The sequence below is a fragment of the Coptis chinensis genome, chromosome 2 (genome assembly GCF_015680905.1).
Source record: "Coptis chinensis isolate HL-2020 chromosome 2, ASM1568090v1, whole genome shotgun sequence".
NCBI classification, from domain to species: Eukaryota; Viridiplantae; Streptophyta; class Magnoliopsida; order Ranunculales; family Ranunculaceae; genus Coptis; species Coptis chinensis.
Window position 1 is genome coordinate 90,092,113 of NC_141457.1, and position 20,962 is coordinate 90,113,074.

Below are 20,962 nucleotides of genomic sequence, written 5' to 3' on the forward strand. Positions count from 1 at the left end.
TTCAAAATATTATGCTACCTCTCCAAGACAAATTCGTTGATGTCATTTATTTATGTTTCACAATCTTTCTTTGAAGTTCATTATAGGTTTAATTATATATTGCTTATACTTTGAAAACTCCGAGCACATTTCTCTGAAAATATTTGTTATGACAGTACAATTCGAAGGCAAAATCAATTAATTCTTTCACCAATTAAATAATTTCAGCCCAAATCATATAAATACTAGCAATTTTGTGACAGATTTATTAAGAAAGCAGTCATTCTCCTTCGGACTTGAAAGCAGATTTATAAGTGTCTGTATAATAGTATTGTTGGCTGAGTTTTTCTGTCTATAGGAACCATTATTAATATCATTTATCCCGAACAAACAATTAACTATTTTCATAGCACGTGCAACACACGTGCCCATTTACTAGTATGACTAATTGGCATTGGTACTTTCCACCATGAATCTTATTGTCTATGAGCACTAATGCATGGAAGACGAGATAGTGACATAATTGAGAATGCCAGCCCTGAAATTTCATGTATGCCTCTTTCATCAAGGAGGGAGAAATTTAACCCTCCTATGGCCTATATATGACTAATTGGCATTGGTACTTTCCACCATGAATCTTAATGCCCTGGGATGTTAAGTGTTTGGTTGAAAGTTGAAATGCTATAATTAACTAATTTCTTCCTCACTGCTCATCACAAATTGAAAAAATAGCCAAAAAAATACATAAACTTATCCCAAAATTTCAATTGAGGTAACATATTTTTTTTTCCGTCGATTATGGTAACTTAAGTAATTCGTCAATAAGGGTAACATGTTACCATTCCGTCCAAATTTAGCATACGTGGCGATGATTTTCACATGTGTCATTCATTTTTTATTTCAAATATACACAAATAATAAGTAAAAAAACAAACAATTACACATAAGATAAATTTAACACGTGTTTATCACAAAAAAAACAAAAAAGGTCAACACAACAAAAAAGTCAACACGTGGCAAATGATACATGTTTTGTATTATCGTGCTAATGTATCATCATGATACATATTATGTATCCGCCACGTTAGTTGACTACTTCTGGCTGTCAATTTACTGAGCTGTAAATAATTAAACAATTAAAGGATTTAAAAAATATTTATTAATAAAAGATAATGGTAAATTTGGATGGAAAGATAACGGGTTTCGCTTTGGAAAGATAAGGGAAAGATTGATAATGTGATGGAAAGATTGATAACGGGTTTCGCTCTGTAAATAATGTGATGGAAAGATAAGGGAAGGAAAAATTAGAAAACAACATGCATAGCTATGCTCTCGGTTTCGCTCTGGAAAGAAGCAGATGGTTCACTCGTCAATCGTCAATTGGGCATTTGGCAATAGCTTAGCTTAATCATTTTGTAGAAGATTATGTACAGAACTAGAAAAGCTTAGGCCTAAGGTTTGTCTATTTGTTCTAGCCCTTGATGCCCTACCAGCGACGTGCGTGAGTGCGTCACCAAGATTCAATATGTTGTGTCCTAAAACTTCATGAACTTTTGAACCACGCTACAGCGAACCAAGAGAAACAGGGTTGGAGAAACACAATTAACGACTATGAAATAGGTTTGGTAGTCTTGGGTATTGCAGAAGTGCAGAACACGTTAAAGAACTTGCTGTACGAGTAGAAAGACAGAGCAAGATTCTCTTGACCGGCCTTGTGCCCTTGTGCAAGTCAATTCAATGCAATAACCTACTCTCTCTCTCTCTGAGTCCCAGGAGAGCCTGAAATTCCCTGGGAAAAGACCGAAAAGTTCTCAATCAGTCCTAGCTAGTAGCAGTTTGGATAAAGAAGTTCTAGCTGCTAGTAGTGATGCACCAGCTTAAGTAATATATATATATATAATTTTTATGGTAAACTTAAGTAATATAATTAATTACACAACAATTCAACATTTTCTTGGAGGGACTCCTTTGGGCTGAACTAGATATCTAGAACAGCTCACAAGGAGGAGTTAGTGAAAATTTGATATCATTCACCCAAAAAAGTCGGGTCTCATCAAATTTTGAAGAACTTATTTTGTGTGGTGTTCTTAAGAAAATGGGGAAGTGAGGGCTTGAACCAAGTTCCTTTTCTTGCTTAAAAAAAATAAAGAATTGGAATTTGAATAGTCAAGTCGGAGCTGGTGCGGTGTTGAATGGGGACACATCTTTTACGAACAGTGTTTTTTTTCCTATGTTGTCTCCCAAACTAACGGCAAGGACTTGAAAAGTTTAAAATAATCCGTATTTGCTTGCAATATCAAGTGATAATGTAGTGACGACAATTTCAGATCAAAAATGTAAAAATGACATTTAATAGGTAATGTAAAAGATAATCCGATGGAAATACATACGTGCACTGGGTACGTGCACATAAGCTAATTAGATAGCTTCACTCATCAATATTTAATCAGTGTTCACCTAACTTGGTAAAAATAAAGTTCAACGCTCCCCACAAGATCTCTCATCCTAGTACGTGTTCTGCGAGTTCATTCTGGTGGCTTCACGGCGTCCCTTAGCATTATGTGGCCACATTTCCCCTCCCGTGAAGTAGTTGGGCTGAGGTAGCATGTTAAATCTTTGTCATACCGGCATCACATTGATAGGGAAATCCTAAGAGCCGCCATTCATAGAACTAATTAAGCGAACCAAAGGGCTCAAGACCCTAGGCATACGTAATGATTGTGTCACCAATTCAATGACCATTCCCCAGCCTAAATGATATACTTTTTCCACTGACCGAGCAGAATTTTCTTTCGAACGGGCGAAGTAATAATATAGTTAGACCAATCCTCAACATCTTTTAGTGAATTTGCTTTTAATTTGTACTGTGAATTGTACTCAATCTCTGTGTTCATTCAGCATTCATATTCAACTCATAAGAATTATATATCGTGTTTATTCGTTGAGAACCTTGACGACGTGCATTTTTGTGTCACGAGATATATGTGACGGTGGTACAAAACCATACAAAAACATGGCATATTTGACTGTTGATACCATCCAAGTAACTTTTAATGCACTCCAGGGACTCGATCACCATTCTTCACAACTGCCATATCATGTTTCTAATTTTAGAACTTAACAATAACTAGTCGAAAATTTTCCTTGGGAATTCAATAAACGCCGTTTTTCTTTTCTCTTTTTTCCACTCAGCCACTCGTAATTTCGAAATATAAATATTCAAATATTGATACCCTTCTATAAATTACGATAAGGAACTATTCATAGAAACTAATCTTCTGTTGTCTCATTAACAAGTTACGAAGATGAAAACTTCTTTTCAACACTCTCCTCTTTTACCTTAGCCTCATTATTACACTTGTAATCGTCTACAACCTCCTCTCCTACCTTCGCCTCCTCATTACCGCCTGCAACCTCTTCCTCTCCTACCTTCGCCTCGTTTCCAACGTCCACCAATGCTACTCTCACCACCTCCTCTCCTATATAGTGGTCCCTATTACATAAAACCTGTATTCCTAAATCCCGTTACTACAGATGGGCCAAACCATTAGCCAATTATTCTAATCGAAACACTGATGGTTCTATTTCTAAGAATGGTTCTAAAATTGGAGGGATAATTAGAAATTCAATTGGTGAATCCCTTATAGCTTTTGCTGATATGTCTATGCGGTCGAGCTTTGGGTAATTTGGCGTGGATTGGAGCTTGCTTTATCTAAGGGTGTGCGATTCATCAATGTCCATACTGATTCTAGTATCGTTGTAAGCAGTGTCGGCCTTGATATTTTAGTGGCCTAAAGCAAGAGAATAGAATGTGGCTTTATATGTGTTAATGTTATCATTTTTTTTTAAACTTGTGTTATTTAATATAATCCAAAAGAGAGCGAGTGAAGTGATTTTGTTATTTGACAGAAGAGTTTTATTTGTATTTTTAGATATAGATAAAAGTTTGGGTTTTTTAATTGTGAGTTAGTTTAATATTTTTTGTTTTTTTTAATTGTTTGTAATGAGTGGGGTAAGTATTGCCAAAAAGTTTAATAAGGAGTTGAGTTCTCGAAGATTATGAGTGATTTTGTTATTTGGTAGAGAAGTTTTATTTGTTTTTTTAGATATAGATAAAAATTTGGATTTTTTAATTGTGAGTTAGTTTAATGTTTTTTGTTTTTTTTAATTGTTTATAACGAGTGGAAGTGGGGTAAGTATTGCCAAAGAGTTTAATAAGTAGTTGGTTCTCGGGGATTGTGAGTGATTTTGTTATTTGACAGATGAGTTTTATTTATTTTTTTAGATATGGATAAAAGTTTGGGTTTTTTAATTGTGAGTTGGTTTAGTGTTTTTTGTTTTTTTTAATTGTTTGTAACCAGTGGGGTAAGTATTTTCAAAGAGTTTAATAAGGAGTTGGGTTCTTGGGGATTGCAAGTGATTTTGTTATTTGACAAAAGAGTTTTATTTCTTTTTTTAGATATAGATAAAAGTTTGGGTTTTTTAATTGTGAGTTGGTTTAGTGTTTTTTTTTTTTTTAATTATTTGTAACGAGTGAAATAATATTGCCAAAGAGTTTAATAAGGAGTTGGGTTCTCGGGGATTGTGAGTGATTTTGTTATTTAGCAAATGAGTTTTATTTGTTTTTTTAGATTTAGATAAAAGTTTGGGTGTTTTAATTGTGAGTTGGTTTAGTGTTTTTTTTTTTTTTTTTTTTTTTTTGTAACAAGTGGGAGTGGGGTAAGTATTGCCAAAGAGTTTAATAAGGAGTTGGATTATCGGGGATTGTGAATGATTTTGTTATTTGACAGAAGAGTTTTATTTATTTTTTTAGATATAGATAAAAGTTTGGGTTTTTTAATTGTGAGTTGGTTTAGTGTTTTTTGTTTTTTTTAATTGTTTGTAACTAGTAGAGTAAATATTGCCAATCAATTTAATATAAAGAGTTGGGTTCTCAAGTATTGAGGGATTAATTGAAATCGTGCATGTGTTTATTTTTTTCTTAAATATGGTTGTCTTAAATAAGTGGCAACTAACTGAACTATTTATCAGAAAGTTTATTGTTTTGTGTCGATAATAGTGTGGCCCCTATTTTTTGTTTTGGTTTGGGTCGCTTTGCCTCAGGGCCAGTACTGGCTGTAAGTTACATTTATTCTCCTGCGTCTTCTTGCCCTATAATAGTAAGGGATTGTATTATTGATATTCAGACTCTATTAGGACAATTTTTAGGGTGGAATGTTAAGCATGTTTTTAGGGAGACGAATAGGGTGGCTGATCTCTTATCTAGAATAGCTGTAGATGAGGAATTAATACTACACCCCCATGAATTTTCTATAGAACTTGTAAGGATAATAGATGAGGATGATAGAGGATTCCTATATCTAAGAGAAAAATCGTTGGAATTTAGATAATGTTTCTTCTCTTTTGTAAGTTTTGTGTTTGTGATCAAAACATTTTAATTGAAAAAACTGTGTGAACGGATTCCGGGTTGTTGTGGATTATGATTTGTGGCAGTGAGAGAGAGAGAGATGGGGGTGCGGTGGGAAGGATGATGAAAAGTGGAAGGTAGAAAAATTGTGAGAGGATCTGCCTTCCAGTCAAACAGAATGGTGGGATGAAACTAATAGGAAAAATGGGGGAATTTGGGAGAGATGAGCCGAAAAGAGAAGATTCGCCCAAGGGAGTTCAAGACAAATACTAAAGTTGTGAAGCAATTTATCATCTTAGTGTTTTTATCAAATAGTATGCTAAACAATAGTTTTGAAAAGGGAGTCTAGAGGAGAGGTGAGAATAGAAGATGCATGAAGAAATCAATTGCTTAAACTGTGTGTTCTTAATAATCGTAGTACATACAAAATGCTGTAATATATTGTAATATCTGCTAAAATCTTAGAAAAATGCATACTTTGTAGTGGCAATCTATTGGAAATGCGTACTTTCGGCTTTGTAGTGATAGCACATTGTTGTATGATGAGATTTCACGGCCTGTTGGCATCTTAAAACTATGCTTAATATTGCTACCTCGATATATGGATGCCGATTGTTGAGTTTTCTGCAGCTATCATGTTTGAAACATTTTGTAGCATTTTTCTCATTGCACAGTACCAATAACAACAACAATGTATGAGTATGATAGCTGATTGCTGTTAAAAATGATAAAGACTTACCACTAATGAAAAAACAGATCGATAAAATCTATAAACAAGAAAAAATCTAAAATTGGACACTACTCTTATAACAATTTAGCCTTAGATAGTTACAGTTCTGTTCTCTCTCTCTCACCTATCTCTCCATCAACACAGCTACGCTAAGCATTATCTCTCTCTCTCTCTCTCCCTCTCTCAATCTTGAATGCAGATTACAGTTAGTGAACTTCTACGGTGAAGAAGTGAGCTCCTTTGTATGCAGTTGAATTCGTTTTCTCTATCGATGATTTGATTCTTTGTTTGCTTTTGGAACAATTGCAGATTCAAACTGTGAGGTCCTTTGTTCTGTTTTGCAACCTTTTCTTATACCTTGATTAGATATTTCAGACTTGAGTCTGTAGTCTGTACGGTTCATTTGATTAACTGGTTATACTAAAAAATTGTTCCATGTCATATATTTATGCAGTCTTGGAGTCTCAAGGTGGTGGGACTCTGAGATTAAGTCTCATTTGCTTGGTTTGTTTATTCAACTACTTTGGGATGTCATGGCTCTGAGGCTCCTTAGCTCTATTTTGAGTAAATCACGATTGTTATCTACATGCCAGTATGCTAGTGTGGATTAAAAAAAAATACTTGCTTTATTGCTTGTGACACTTTATTCAATTATTCTGGTAATGTCATTGGCCATTATTGGAGGAGAATCGGTGGATGAATGAGTTATTATAAGTTTGAACTTGCTTATATAAAACCCACAAAGGTAAACTTTAAGGTGAAATAGAAAGTAAATTAAATAAGAGAATTCCTAGCTACATTTACTATGCCGATGTTTTAATGTGTAAGGAGTAACGTAAAAAGAGAAGTATTGTTGTTAAACTGTTAAAGCTGTGTAAACTAATGAAATTGCATACCACCTTATAAATAGATTAGTAATGGTGTTAAAGTACTCTAAAGTATAGAAATGGTATACTGCCTTTCTGTATATATCTACATACGAATCTTAACTATGTCATTTTTATTAGATAAGAGCAAATTCATGTTTGTGAAATTCAGTTATGTCAATTCACCTGTAAATGTACTTGGGGTGCTAATTTTGAACTTTTTAATGATAGATTCATAATGAAACATTATTTTCTCTAAAATCTTCTATGTTGTTGATTGTTTTCTTTAAAATCTTTGCAACAGTAAAACTATTCCGATAAATTTGTATTTGTTCTTATTATTTGGAGTACAGCGTGTAAATAGAATATTTATATTCACTGTGGAAATTTGTAAGAAATGGACTGAATCAGACTTAGTGGCTGCGCCTGGTGGCCAAAGTGGCCAAGGCGGTCAAAGGTGTCCTGAGGCAACGTGAAAGGTAATGATATTTGAGATAAAAGATTAAAAATGATTTTCATAATTCTTGAATTCTATATCTCTTACATATTTATAGTCTACACTAAAACATATATACATAAGGTTCTAAATTGTCTTCTTGTCTTTGAAAGCTGGAGAATTTCTCTTGTATGGTTATTTGTTGGTAGTCTTGACTTGTACACTTATTTGATTCTGTTCAATTCCCTCCCTCAAGTTGAAGGGATTCTGGAGCACTGAAAGCTTGACTGTAAGAAGATGAAATCTCTGAGAAGAAAGAGCTTTTGTCAGAATATCTGCAATTTGATGTGCAGTATTAAGCTACTTAACATCAAAAACTTTGTTGATAACAAGCTCTCTGACGTAGTGATAGTCTATTTCTACATGCTTAGTTCTTGCATGGAAGACCGGATTATGGGCTAAAGAAATTGCACTTATATTATCACAATGTATCACTGGTGCTAAAGACAAAGGAATTCTGAGATCTTTGAGTAATATACAAATCCAGTAGATTTCTGCCGCAGTTTGAGCTAAGGCCCTGTATTCAGCTTTAGTTGAAGAACGAGCTACGTACTGTTTTCTACTTCTTAGCTGACCATGACAAAGGATTGTGACCAATAAACACACAGAAACTAGTGATAGACCGTCTGTCCATGGGGCAGCCTGCCCAATCAGCATCACAAAATGCTTGAATTTGAAGTGAACTCTTTGTAAACCAGACTCCATAATGAATTGTACCCTTAAGATACTTCAGAATCCTATTGACCACTGACATATGTGGAACTCTCGGTGTATGCATGAATTGGCAAACTAAATTAACAGCAAAAGAAATATTTGGTCTACACCAAGTAAGATATTGTAATGCTCCTACAAGAGATCTGTACTCAGTTGGATCCACTAAAAGTTCTCCTGTGTGATTGTCTAGTTTACAACTTGTAGAAAGAGGTGTAGAAACATGCTTGGCATCTTTCATCTTGGCTTTCGATAAAAGATCAAAAGTATACTTTGCTTGAGAAAGAAAAATACCTTTTGAATTTCTTTTAGCTTCCAGTCCCAAGAAATAGTGTAATGAGCCCAAATCTTTCATAGCAAAGCAAGAACTTAACTGAGAAATGATGTGATGATAAACTTTGGAGCAGTTACCAGTAATTAGGATATCATCAACATATACAAGCACATATGTCATAGAAGATACATCGTTCTTAATGAATAGAGAGTGATCAGCATCAGATGTGACAAAACCAAAGGATAAGAGAGCTTGATACAATTCTTCATACCAAGCCCTCGGGGCTTGTTTTAGACCATATAGAGATTTCAAAAGCTTGCATACATGAGTTGGTTTTACTGGATCAATGAAGCCTTGAGGTTGCTTCATGTACACTTCTTCCTTGAGATTACCATGGAGGAAAGCATTCGAGACATCAAGTTGTCTAATGTCCCAATTGAAAAATACAGCTACAGATATAATCAACCTTATTGTAGTTGGCTTGGCAACAGGACTAAATGTCTCGTCATAATCAAAACCAAACTTTTGATTAAACCCTTTGGCCACTAATCTTGCCTTGTGTTTGTCAATGGTTCCATCGGCTTTTTGTTTAAGCTTAAAGACCCACTTGTTGTCAATAAGATTCTGATTAGGAATAAAAGGGACAAGTGTCCACGTTCCATTTTTGATTAATGCATTGAACTCACTTAGCATAGCAGCCCTCCAGTGAGGATCCTTGTTGGCTTGAGTAAAAGAAGTTGGTGTAGTTGGAATAGAAGAGAGAGTGGACTAAAGAGCATGAGGCAGGGGATATTTTGTACTTAGAAGAGATTTTGGTTTAAAAATGCCATTCTTTGCTCTAGTGGTCATAGCGTGAGAGGATACAGAAGGAGGATTTGAATTAGAATTGACAACAGTTGGAATTGTAGTTGAGGATGTAGAAATTGTAGGAACTGGAGTAGTAGAGATAGAACTTAAAATAGACTTTTGAGAAGAATTGTTAGAATAAGAATTGTCAGATGAGGGATTAATATCATTGCAAAAAGAGGAAAGAATAAAGCTTTGAGAAGCAATGAAAGTGGAGTTATCATACATATTTTTGAAAGGAAATTCCTCTTCATTAAAAACTACATGTCTAGATATGTAAATTCTGCCAGTTTTGATATCCATGCATTTATAGCCTTTGTGATTAAGACTATAACCAAGAAAAATACATACTTTTGATCTGAGATCAAGTTTATTATTGGTGTAGGGTCTCAACCAGGGATAGCAGGTGCATCCATAGGCTTTTGAGATTACCATAGTTTGGAGATTTATTGAACAACTTTTCAAGGGGAGAAATGTTATGAAGAGTGATGGAGGGGAGTCTGTTTATAAGATAGACAAAACTTGTAAAAACAGAACACCAGAATTTAGGTGGAATACAAGATTGAGACAAAAGTGTTCTGGCCATATCTAAAATGTGACGATGCTTTCTTTCCACAATGCCATTTTGTTCAGAAGTGTGAGGACATGTGAATTGATGACTTATACCATTTGAGGTAAGAAAATTTTCAAATTTTGTGATCGTAAATTCACCACCATTGTCAGTTCTGACACATGATTTTGTAAGCCACAAGATTTTCAACAAGAGTTTTAAAAGATTTGATGTTTTGAAATGAAGTATTAGGCGGTGGCACAGCCATAGGAACAGGAGTATTCAAACCTGATGTTGGTAGAACTGGTTCTTGATGATTCAAAGAAGAAGGAATATGATGTTCTTGATTACTTAATGAAGAAGGAATCCGATTAACTGGTGTTGGATTCAATATTTCTTGTTCTTGAGGTTGTTGTTGAAGATCATTGAGCAAAACATCGTCAACATAAGAAGATGGATGTTGAGTTTGATTCGTTCGAACCATGATTTGATTTGTAATTGAAACTATCTAGGGTTTGAAGAACAAAGAATTAAATTAATTGATCTGAACAAAGAAAATTCGTGAATAAAAGATGAATCAAAGATAGATTTAACAAATAATCAAAAGATTGAAACAGAAAATTGAGGATTTGAGATGAATCAAAAAAAAAAAAAAATCGTGAAGGATCGATTAGCACCGTGAGGTGAAATGCTCTGATACCATAATGATATTTGAGATAAAAGATTAAAAATGATTTTCATAATTCTTGAATTCTATATTTCTTACATATTTATAGTCTACACTAAAACATATATACAGAAGGTTCTAAATTGTCTTCTTGTGCTGAGCTGGAGAATTCTCTTGTATGGTTGACTGTTTACTAGTGTTGACTTGTACACTTATTTGATTTTGTTCAATTAAATGGAGGCAGTTTTGTTGATAAACCTATCTTTGTGACCCTAACAGCATAGATAATCCTGAGGTACCTTTGGTTGGATCTAATGGGTGTTCACTTGCTTATATAGCGGTAGGAGCATGTCATGCGAAAATGCGAAGAACCCAAAATGGAACACCTATGAAGAGACAAATATAATGGATAAGAGAAGTGATATTGCCATAGCCTTTACTTTGGTTTCTGGGACATAAGCTTCAGCAAAGCATATCTTAACAACAATTTTGAAGTCTATAAGTCTGTGTACTGGTGGTAACACTATGTAGTTGTCTCAAGTGGTTAATGAAAGTGCAGATGGGACTTGAAAGTTGAAACAACTGGCTGTGGGGCAGCCTAACACAACAAAAGTTTGACATGTAGAGAATTACTAGAATTATAGATGCATTAATTATTTAGTTTTAACGCGCTTCAATGACTTGAATTGTCTAAACCCCCTTTTCTAGTTCTTGATTTATTTATTTTTGGGAATCTTTAGTGTAGTTGGTGTTCTTCGGGTCGGCAGAAGTTACACCTGATTAACGTATCTATGCAACTTCCCTTGAAAAAGGTACATATTCAAACCCAACTCTTTTTCTGCTTTTGAAATAATTTGTAAATTTTTCACTAACTTTTTTTTTTTTTTGGGTTTTGATTTTGTATTTGTACATTAGTTAGCTAAAGGATTCTAAGTGGGGCTGAAATGCATTACATATTTATAAGTCGCTTTCTTTTATTCATGTTTTTCATCAAATTCTTTTTATGAATTTATTGGACCTATCTTCTTTCTACTTATGAATTGAAATAGAACTTGGAAGATGTTGTATCAGCCTAATTCATGACCATCAAGGTGACATGTCTTCGGGACCAAGGCAGGTGAGGTAAAAGAAAGAGGGAGCACGTGATCCAGTCTACGAGTCATGTAAAATTTGGAATTTGGAGGGGCATAGGGACCAGTGGGATTTCAGTGACCCAAAGGGAGGCGGAATAGTGAAGGGGCATACGGGAGTACGATAGCAAAGTCGTGATATATCAAGAGACAGTTGGATAGTTAGAGGAGGGAAGCGAGAAAGAGGATCAGGGGATAAGGGAGCGGAGAGCGGTTAGAGAAAGGAGGAACTACGGTTCAGCTTGATCCCCCAAAGAAGGGGTACGTAGGCAACCCACTCGGGTTCAGCCGGTCAGTGAGAGTGAGCACTATTCCTGGAGAATGACCTGTAAGATCGGGGGTAGAGAAATCGGTAAGTACAAATGGCGCCGTCTGTGGGGACCAGAAACAAAAGGTTACACTGTTCGATTTTCCAGATCGAGGTATTTTGGTTTTTGGCAAATATCTTCACGGAGAAGAAAGCAGCAGAAGGCGGAGCATCAAACAATTCCAAGCTTCTTTAGGAACAGTAACAGTCAACACCCCATTTTCCATACTAGCTTTGACTTCATCAACTTTAGCATTTTCAGCCCTGGTACGTCAGCTTTGATTACATGTGCATTTGGGGTTTCTTTCCAGTCTATTTTAGCATGGGCCATTGCTGTTATTTCGTTGGGGAAATTTTGAGAAAGTGATCGGTTGTTGGAGTTGGGGTTAGTGAATGGGAAACCTTCGAATGGATCAAAGATGTCTAGAGAGAATGGGTCGAAAACGTTGGATCTGCGACCAAAGAAGAATGGGGAGAAGGAGAAGAATAATAAGAAGGGAGTTATGATGCTGGCTATTGAGGATGAATTTGAGGTTATTAGATCTCGTCAGTCTAATGTTCATGTTGTTCTTACTCCTACAGCGTGGTTTTCATGGACAAAAACTCATGGGATTGAGAAGTGGGGATTGCCTTCGTTCTTTAGTGGGAAGTCGGAGAAGTGAACACCTGATGGTTATGTGGAGATTAGAAATGCGATCATGAGGAAGTATCATAACTACCCGAAGAAGCAAATTGAGTCTAAAGATTTGTCTGAGCCGACAGTTGGAGAGTTGGAGGCATTTGGTAGGGGAGTTTTTGGATCACTGGGGTTGGATTCATTTTCACCCATTTCCAGTGGTTGATAAGAAGAGTTCATAAGAAACCTGTGCTGAAATTTTCCTTTTTCTTGTTATTATCTTGGGTGTGTCGTGATGTCATATGGAAATTCATCCGGTTATATTGTTGTAGTATACAATGGGGTTAGTCGATTCGGATGAAGGAGTTCTTACTGTTACAAACTTGCTTGAGTATAAAGAGAATAACAACTTGTGGGGACTCCATCTTTCTTGGATGCACAAATGGAAGATTGGCGATGAATGAATTGGATTCGATCATGTGTGCAACAGTTCTCATTGCGCGTAAAAGGAAGACTTGTCAACACATATGCACTGCGAGAGTCCAATTCACACTCTCATTACTCAGCAATATCTCAAGTATGGGGTAATTCAGATTTTGTGATGGGTATATGTGGACTTGGACTTTCTGTTTTCGATACCTCAAAGAATGAAGGGACACCTTCTATTGCTGCCAATAATGAAAAACTTAATCAAGTTAGAGATGTAATCGGTCTTGCAGATTTGTATTCTCCTTCTTTTGATTATTTGGCATCGCGGTTCTTATTATATCGCGGTTCTTGACATAAAAGAAGATGACGAACAACCGAGTGGCAGAAAAGAGAATGATGATTTCAGCTAGAAAGACGTCGAAAACGGGAGAGATGTTACGAAAAGAGAAAGCTGATTTCAGGTAGTTTCTAAACCCCGTGTTTCATTTCCAGGTGAGCTTATACATTGTGAGATGATATATTTTTAGGCGTATTTACATCTTGTTGTTGGTTGCTGAGTAATTCATGTTATGCTGGCTCTTGTTTTCTTTGCTAAGCCCGTAGGGATCAAAGGTGGATTACATAATGTACCCATAGCGTGCTGGTATTGCATTTCAATTCTCTTGTTATCATAGAATTGACTAAGTTAAGTGGTGCGGTAGGCTAACATGAAGTCTGCTAGTTATGCCCTTATGCCTTGTTTCTTCTTCAGTCCTATTGGTGCAGGAACTACACATTACAACACACACTGGTGTGGTGTGGCTCTTTGAGATATATAGTGGGTATTGCTAAACTATTAAGTTGGCTCGATTGGGTATTGCTAAACCGAGATGGTTGCTAGAGTCGGGCCACACAATTAGTATTTCAATTTGATTACACTTTCTCTTACCTGGCGCCTTTGTAGATTCATAGTTCACAGCTAAGACTGATATGGGTATTTAATTATAGGTGCATGCCTACATATATTTATTGTGGTGGGGCGAGAGAGGCTTAGCCCCTAGGTGTTTTGGTAAAGCTTTCAATTATTGATCTGAATAGGTACTTGCGTTATGCATGGAGTTATAATGGTCACTCTTAGTCCGCAGTGGACACATAATTTGAGTGAGTTAGAAATGCTGTTGTTTTGTTTCATATCTTGAATTACTTGTATATAACTCAGAAATCCAGAGGAACAAAGAGATCCGGAGTTTGGGACTGAGATCGACGGAGTGGAGCTCCCAAATACAGATGGTAAGATGATTTCAGAAGATAATGCCACAACGTTATTCTAGTACGCAGAGATAGCGGAGGGGATGAGCCCTTCGCGGACGATAAGGTCCGAATTCAACGTGGGGGCGAACTGAGCAGCCCCACCACAAAGGCAGCGGGGGATGAGCCTTCGCGGACCCTCGCGGTCCAAACAGCGTGTGGGGGGCGGGAGGAGAGCCGTCCCGGACCCTCGTGTCCAAAGCCTCGAGCGGGATAGGATCCGCGGACCCTCGCGGTCCAAACAAGTAGCGTGTGGGGGCGAAGCAGAGTATCCCGGATCCTCGTTTCCAAAGCCTCGAGCGGGATAGGATCCGCGGACCCTCGTGTCCAAATAGCGTGTGTGGGGCAGACAGAGCTGTCCCGGACCCTCTTGTCCGAAGCCTCGAGCATGATAGGATCTGCGGATCCTCATCAGACTCCACTCCAGAGCAGAGATAGCGGGGGGATGAGCCCTCCGTGGACCTTCATGTCCGAATCAAACATGGGGCAGGCTGAGCTGTCCCCAGATGTGCATTCCGAAAGAGAGCGGAGGGGTGCGGGGGGGATGAGCCCTCCGCGGACCCTTGTGTCCGAATTAAACATGGGGCAAGCTGAGTTGTCCCCAGATGTGCATTCCGAAAGAGAGCAGAGAGACCTTTCACGGATGTGTCGCGGGGTTATCCGAATGAGTGCGGGGGGGACGAGCTCTCCGCAGTCTTTCGTGTCCGTATCAGATGTGGGGGCAAGCTGAGTTGCCCCTCGTCAGCCTCCACTCCAAAGCATAAACAACGGGGGGGATGAGCCTTCCGCGGACATAAGATCTGAATCAAACGTGGGGGCAAGCTGAGTTGTCTCTCATCAGACTACACTCCAGAGCCTAGATAACGGGAGAGATGAGCCCTCCTTGGACATGAGATCCGAATCAAACATGGGGGTAAGCTGAGTTGCCCTTCATCAGACTCCATTCCATAGCAGAGACAGCGAGGGGGAGGATCCCTTCGCGGACTAAACGTCCGAATCAAATTGGGGGCAAATTGAGTTGCCCCTATCTCGCTTCACAACTGATCAAAGGCGGGGGGGAGGAGCCCTTCGCGGACTAAACGTCCGAATCAAACTTGGGGCAAATTGAGCTGCCCCCATCTGGCTTCACAGCTGATCAAAGAGAGCGGGGGGGAAGAGCCCTTCGTGGACTGCACGTTCGAATCAAACTGGGGGCAACCCTGAAATAGCTTCACAGCTGCATAAAAAGAGCGGGGGGGAGCCCTCGCGGACTTTACGTCCGAATCAAACTGGGGACAAATTGAGCCGCCCCCATCTAGCTTCACAGCTAACCAAAGAGAACGAGGGGATTAATCCCTCCGCGGTGGTAGACAACTTGGGGGCAACCCTAGCTGGCTTCACAGCTAAACTAAGGCGGCAGGGGAAATGAGTGCAACAACTTGGATGAAAATCAAGATAGCCACTTCAATGCATAACGAATCGAAAGAAGGGCTTGAACCTTCGACCTTGTGATTAACAGCCACACGTTATTCCAATTGAGCCAACTGAGCTATTTCAACATGAGACCCGAATCAAACATGGGGGCAAGCTGAGTTGCCCCTTATCATACTCAATTCCGTAGCAGAGACAGCAGGGGGGATGAGCCTTCCGCAAGCCGGAGTTCCAAACTGCAATTGGGAGTAAGCAGCTTATCCAGAAGAAACAATACTATTGAGTTCGACAAAAGAGAAATAGAGGGTACGAGTCCATTTGTGGACGGGATATCGAGTTCCATGAGTAAGTGCCAAGGGGATGAGACCCTTCGTGGACAATATGTTGAGTGGAAGAGTGAGAGTAAGAGTGAGAGTGAATCAAGGTCTTCTCGGGTCCACCGGCTTTGTCGACGGACCCGAGAGGGGGCATTTGTATCAGCCTAATTCATGACCATCAAGGTGACATGTCTTCGGGACCGAGGCAGGTGAGGTAAAAGAAAGAGGGAGCATGTGATCCAGTCTACGAGTCATGTAAGGGGCGCGGAATTTGGAGGGGCATAGGGACTAGTGGGATTTCAGTGACCCAAAGGGAGGCGGAATAGTGAAGGGGCATACGGGAGTACGATAGCAAAGTCGTGATATATCAAGAGACAGTTGGATAGTTAGAGGAGGGAAGCGAGAAAGAGGATCAGGGGATAAGGGAGCGGAGATCGGTTAGAGAAAGGAGGAACTACGGTTCGGCTTGATCCCCCAAAGAAGGGGTACGTAGGCAACCCACTCGGGTTCAGCCGGTCAGTGAGAGTGAGCACTATTCCTGGAGAACGACCTGTAAGATCGGGGGTAGAGAAATCGGTAAGTACAGATGTCTTCTTCTTATTTATCGTATTTTTTTCCCTCTAAATAATTATACTAATTGCAGCATCCATGGAGTTTTAATGATGGATTGGTGGTTATGTAACTGGCTACATCATTGTGCATGATGCACGCATGCTGATTAATCCAGGTAGAGCAGGAAATGGAGCAGTATTTAGAGACGACACATGTCAGATTCTGCTAATCACTTGTAGGTATGTTGGTATCAATACTAGTTACATGGCAGAGTGCATGGCTATTTTAGAAAGCATTGAGCATGCAATTCAGAAAGGTTGGAAGAAGTTGTGGATCTAGTCTGACTAAGTGGCGGCTGTCACAGTATTTGGGTCATCTCAACTCCTTTGGAGTGTGAAACCAAGGTGGGAGAAGTGTATGAAGGAGCTGGGGCATTGTTTCATTTGAAGTGCATGGTGAGTAGCCAACTTCTCTGCAGATCAAGCAACAAGGCATGTTACAAGACTTCCTTCTCAGTGTTTAATTTTATGCCCCCCATGGATGACCAAATGGGAGACACCAGGAGCTACCTATTTTAGATTTGTATGAGTCTAGAAAGTCTAATGGCAGCCTAGTACTAAACCCTTGTAACTATGTTTTTTCCAATAATATATTTTGCTTATTCAGAAAAAATAAAATAGATGAGACTGCGACATTGCATTTAGATGTATCTCTTAATGGTGTAAACAACGTTCTTCCACTCTCCGTACTCTCTTAATTGGCAGTTCTCATTGCTCAATTTATTGTTGTTCTGCATAACCAGGCCAGTTGCTTTTGTTTGATCTTTGGACTTCTATAACTAATGGATAGTGGATACACAACTGCTTTTATTAGATTATTACTAATTTAACACTTTCAAGTTGAATTTACAGTTAACTATAAATTTGCAGAACTCTGTCCACTACTAAATTTGCACTATTGAGTTTGTATTAATTATACTATAAAAGTTGTGTCCGGGTGCATGTTTTGCTACTAATAGCATCTATAGGTGGTGGTAGTATACTCTTCATATTTGAAGAATGCGACCACAGAAACTAGTCGCAAATTTCGACCAACTCTAGGTGGTATAAATTTCACCCATAATTTGATCGTAGGGGCCACCAACAGCCATTATTAGTATCGGGCGACGCCACCATTGTCGTCGCGCCATTGATCGCCATGCGCCAAGATTAATTACTAATGGCGCGTGCTATCGAGTACAAACTCCGGCATTTTAAGAAATTGCTTCATTCTCACCCAACACTCTAAAACTATCTCCACAACTATGGCTTCTTCTTCATCTTTGCAAAAAACTAGCCAACACACCGACGTTGCTGAATCAACTCAACAATCATGTTATTTTGATACACTCGATCAAGACAGGTGCCAAATTTGCACCTCAAGAAAACACCTTGCGTTATCATGCAAGAATCTGAACAAAAGGTGTCTTGAAGCACCACATTGTCAAGGTTATTTGCTCATACATAGAAGTTGTAACGAAGATGGAGAAGAAGTAAGATTTTTGAAATGTCCAAATGGTATATGTCCTGGTATGGAATATATATATATGGAGACAGTCTGTTGATATGCACGTGTTGTGGCGAGGATGATCATTGGTATAGGTATTGCCCCTATGCGCAGATAGCATGCCCAAATGGTTGTGATGGTGTTAGAGAGCTGAAAAAGTTTGCGAACCTTGAAGGAAAAGGTCTTGATCTATTGAAGTGTTTGGTGTGTGGAAAATGTGAGTGGTTAGGTGCTGTAATGGAAAAGGTTAAGAGTGGTTAGAGTGTTGTAATATGAGTGGTTAATGTTAATCATTTTATTTTCTATGACTATATAAAATAATTTTTTTTTAATATGAATAAAGTTTAATTTTATATAAATAGATATTAGTTTAAATTAAAATAAAATAGAAATTGGTTAACATTGTTTATTAATGATTAAAAATAAATATGCATATACGAAATTAAAGTACAACAATCAATGTCGGTCACCCCTAACGCTCCATTGATGCTCGACAAGGTCGCTTTTAAGTCTATCATGCATAGTCTTTGATTGAACTCGTCGAGTCCCCTCAATGTAGTGTTCCCGAGTAGGTGGGATCTGTGGTTGCCCTTCTGGATCAGGAATGTACCTCCTCATTTCATAATTTTTATTCTTAGCTCCGATTACCATATTGTGCAATATGATACATGCTCTCATAACAGTACCCATTGTCTCCACATGCCATAATTTGCAAGCTTTCTTCAAAATCCCAAATTTAGCTTGCAAAACCCCAAAAGCTCTTTCAATATCTTTTCTTGCAGCTTCTTGCATCGTTGCGAACCACTTCGTCTTTAGAGCATTAGGGTTTGAAATTGTTTGTATAAATGCCACATAGTCAGGATAGATACCATCAGCTAAATAATAACTCATATTATAGCTATGCTAATTTACATCAAAATAAACAGGTCAAGAAGTACCATTGATCACGTGCTCAAATATCGGCGAGTTGTCCAACACGTTGATGTCATTGTGTGGCCCTGGCATCCCAAAGAAAGAATGTCATATCCACAGGTCTTCGGTTGCAACAACTTTGAGAATAACAGATGGTTTTCCAGAACGACCACTGTAAGCACCTTGCCATCCAGTTGGACAATTATGCCATTCCCAATGCATACAATCAATGTTTCCCAACATACCCGGCCATCCACGTGTGGCAGAATGTGCAAGCAAGCATTCTGTATCTGCAATATTTGGCCTTCGCAAGTAGACTGAACCGTACAATTTGATAATTGCATCACAGAAATGCTTCAACACCTGGTTTCCACTTTGCTCGGAAATGTATAATTGATCGTCAAGTTGATCAGACACCGTGCCATAACCAAGAATACGCAAAGCTGCAGCCACCTTGACTAGATGATCTATACTAGGTTTACCAGCATTGTTAACTTTAGGCTGAAAAAATTTAAAATGAGTCTGAATATCATTGAAGATGTGAAGAAATAAAGATTTTTTCATACGAAAGTGCCGTTTGAAATCCTCTTTTGAAAGACAGGACGATCGACGAAGTAGTTGTTCTTCAAGATTTCCAAAGTCAGAGCATACTTTCTATGTTTAATTTTTCGACCCTTCTTTGAACCACCATGTGGTGCCTTCGGAGCATGGACTTGTGCTTGTGCAAGTACAACCAAAGTGTGCTTCATAAGGGGCATGGTGTTAACAAATTCTTCATCAAGACTATCTACCGTGTCTTCTGCTGGAGGAGATGAAGAAGAAGACGACGATGAAGATGAAGACGAAGATTGAAAGGGAAAAATCTCATACACTTCATTATCTATTTTTTCGCAATGTGTGTGTTGTTTGTTAAGGATTGATGTGAAATGGTTGAGTTGTTTGATACAAATGTTTGAGTTGAGTGTGTGTAAAATGAAGAAGGAGATGAGTGTAGATATAGGATGTAGAAATCCGGCTGTTTTTTGCCCGTTTTTTTCCCGTTGGAGCACGCGACATTAGAATTGTAGCGACAAGCATAACCGGCGTAGTGGTGGTGCCGGTCAAACTCAAAAAGATGTGGGCGACATTTGCAATGGCGCTGCAAGATTAAATGTCGCTCGCGATCTGCATCCAAATTGTCAAATTTGCGAACAAGAATGCGAACAAACAGGTGATGCGACCACGAATGCGACCACCTAGAGATGGTATTTCGGGAAATTTCGACGCATTTCTTCAAATTTGAAGGATGCGACCATGAATACGTCCACCTAGAGATGCTATAAGGAACGCAGTGAGGTGTATCACTTAGCTATATATAGAGAGAGAAACTCCAATTTATAATTTTCCCATCATTTTCTATCAAATAGTCAAGTATATTCAGTATTCAAAGATATGTTTAATACTGATGATAGGTGATGGTCCTTGTGATAGTTCTGACTTTTATTTTGCCAAGTCAGCAGCAAATTTTATATTTATTAGTAAAGAAGGATATACATTGTTAGCTACTTACACAAAACTCACCTATTGGGTAATGCTGACAGGTGCATTCCACAGTAACATGTCAGGACTCAACACAAGATGCTACCTGTCAGTAAACCTATAAGAGGTTAGATAGGGTATCTCCTATCAGTTCGCCCATGTATGTTTTCCTAGTACAACAATCATGTCATTGTTATCCAGGTTTGCTCCAAACAATTAGCAGCTTTGTCTGCTACTAGGTTCATTTTTCTTCTGTGATAGTTCTGACTTATTATCTTTAAAATTATTATTTATGAGTCTGGTTCCTCTATAACCAGGTATAGAGATGAATCTTTGTAACCGTATTATTGCACCATTAGATCTGTGCCGAGATACAGGTCTGTATTTCGAGACAAATGTGTGTATTTCGAGAC

The 20,962-nt window shown here is 38.3% G+C and overlaps 2 protein-coding genes across 2 annotated transcripts; both read right to left on the reverse strand.

The window, feature by feature from the left end:
* Window positions 1–18,575: 18,575 nt before the first annotated feature.
* LOC147518798 (uncharacterized) lies at window positions 18,576–19,010 on the reverse strand. The gene has a single exon (XM_086594017.1). It carries the CDS (start codon window positions 19,008–19,010, stop codon window positions 18,576–18,578), a length of 435 nt encoding a protein of 144 aa, XP_086450143.1.
* Window positions 19,011–19,139: 129 nt separating this feature from the next.
* Window positions 19,140–19,789, reverse strand: LOC147518799 (uncharacterized). The gene is made up of 2 exons (XM_086594018.1): window positions 19,631–19,789; window positions 19,140–19,532 (listed from the first exon to the last, which is right to left on the reverse strand). Exons 1-2 carry the CDS (start codon window positions 19,787–19,789, stop codon window positions 19,140–19,142), a joined length of 552 nt encoding a protein of 183 aa, XP_086450144.1.
* Window positions 19,790–20,962: the final 1,173 nt, after the last annotated feature.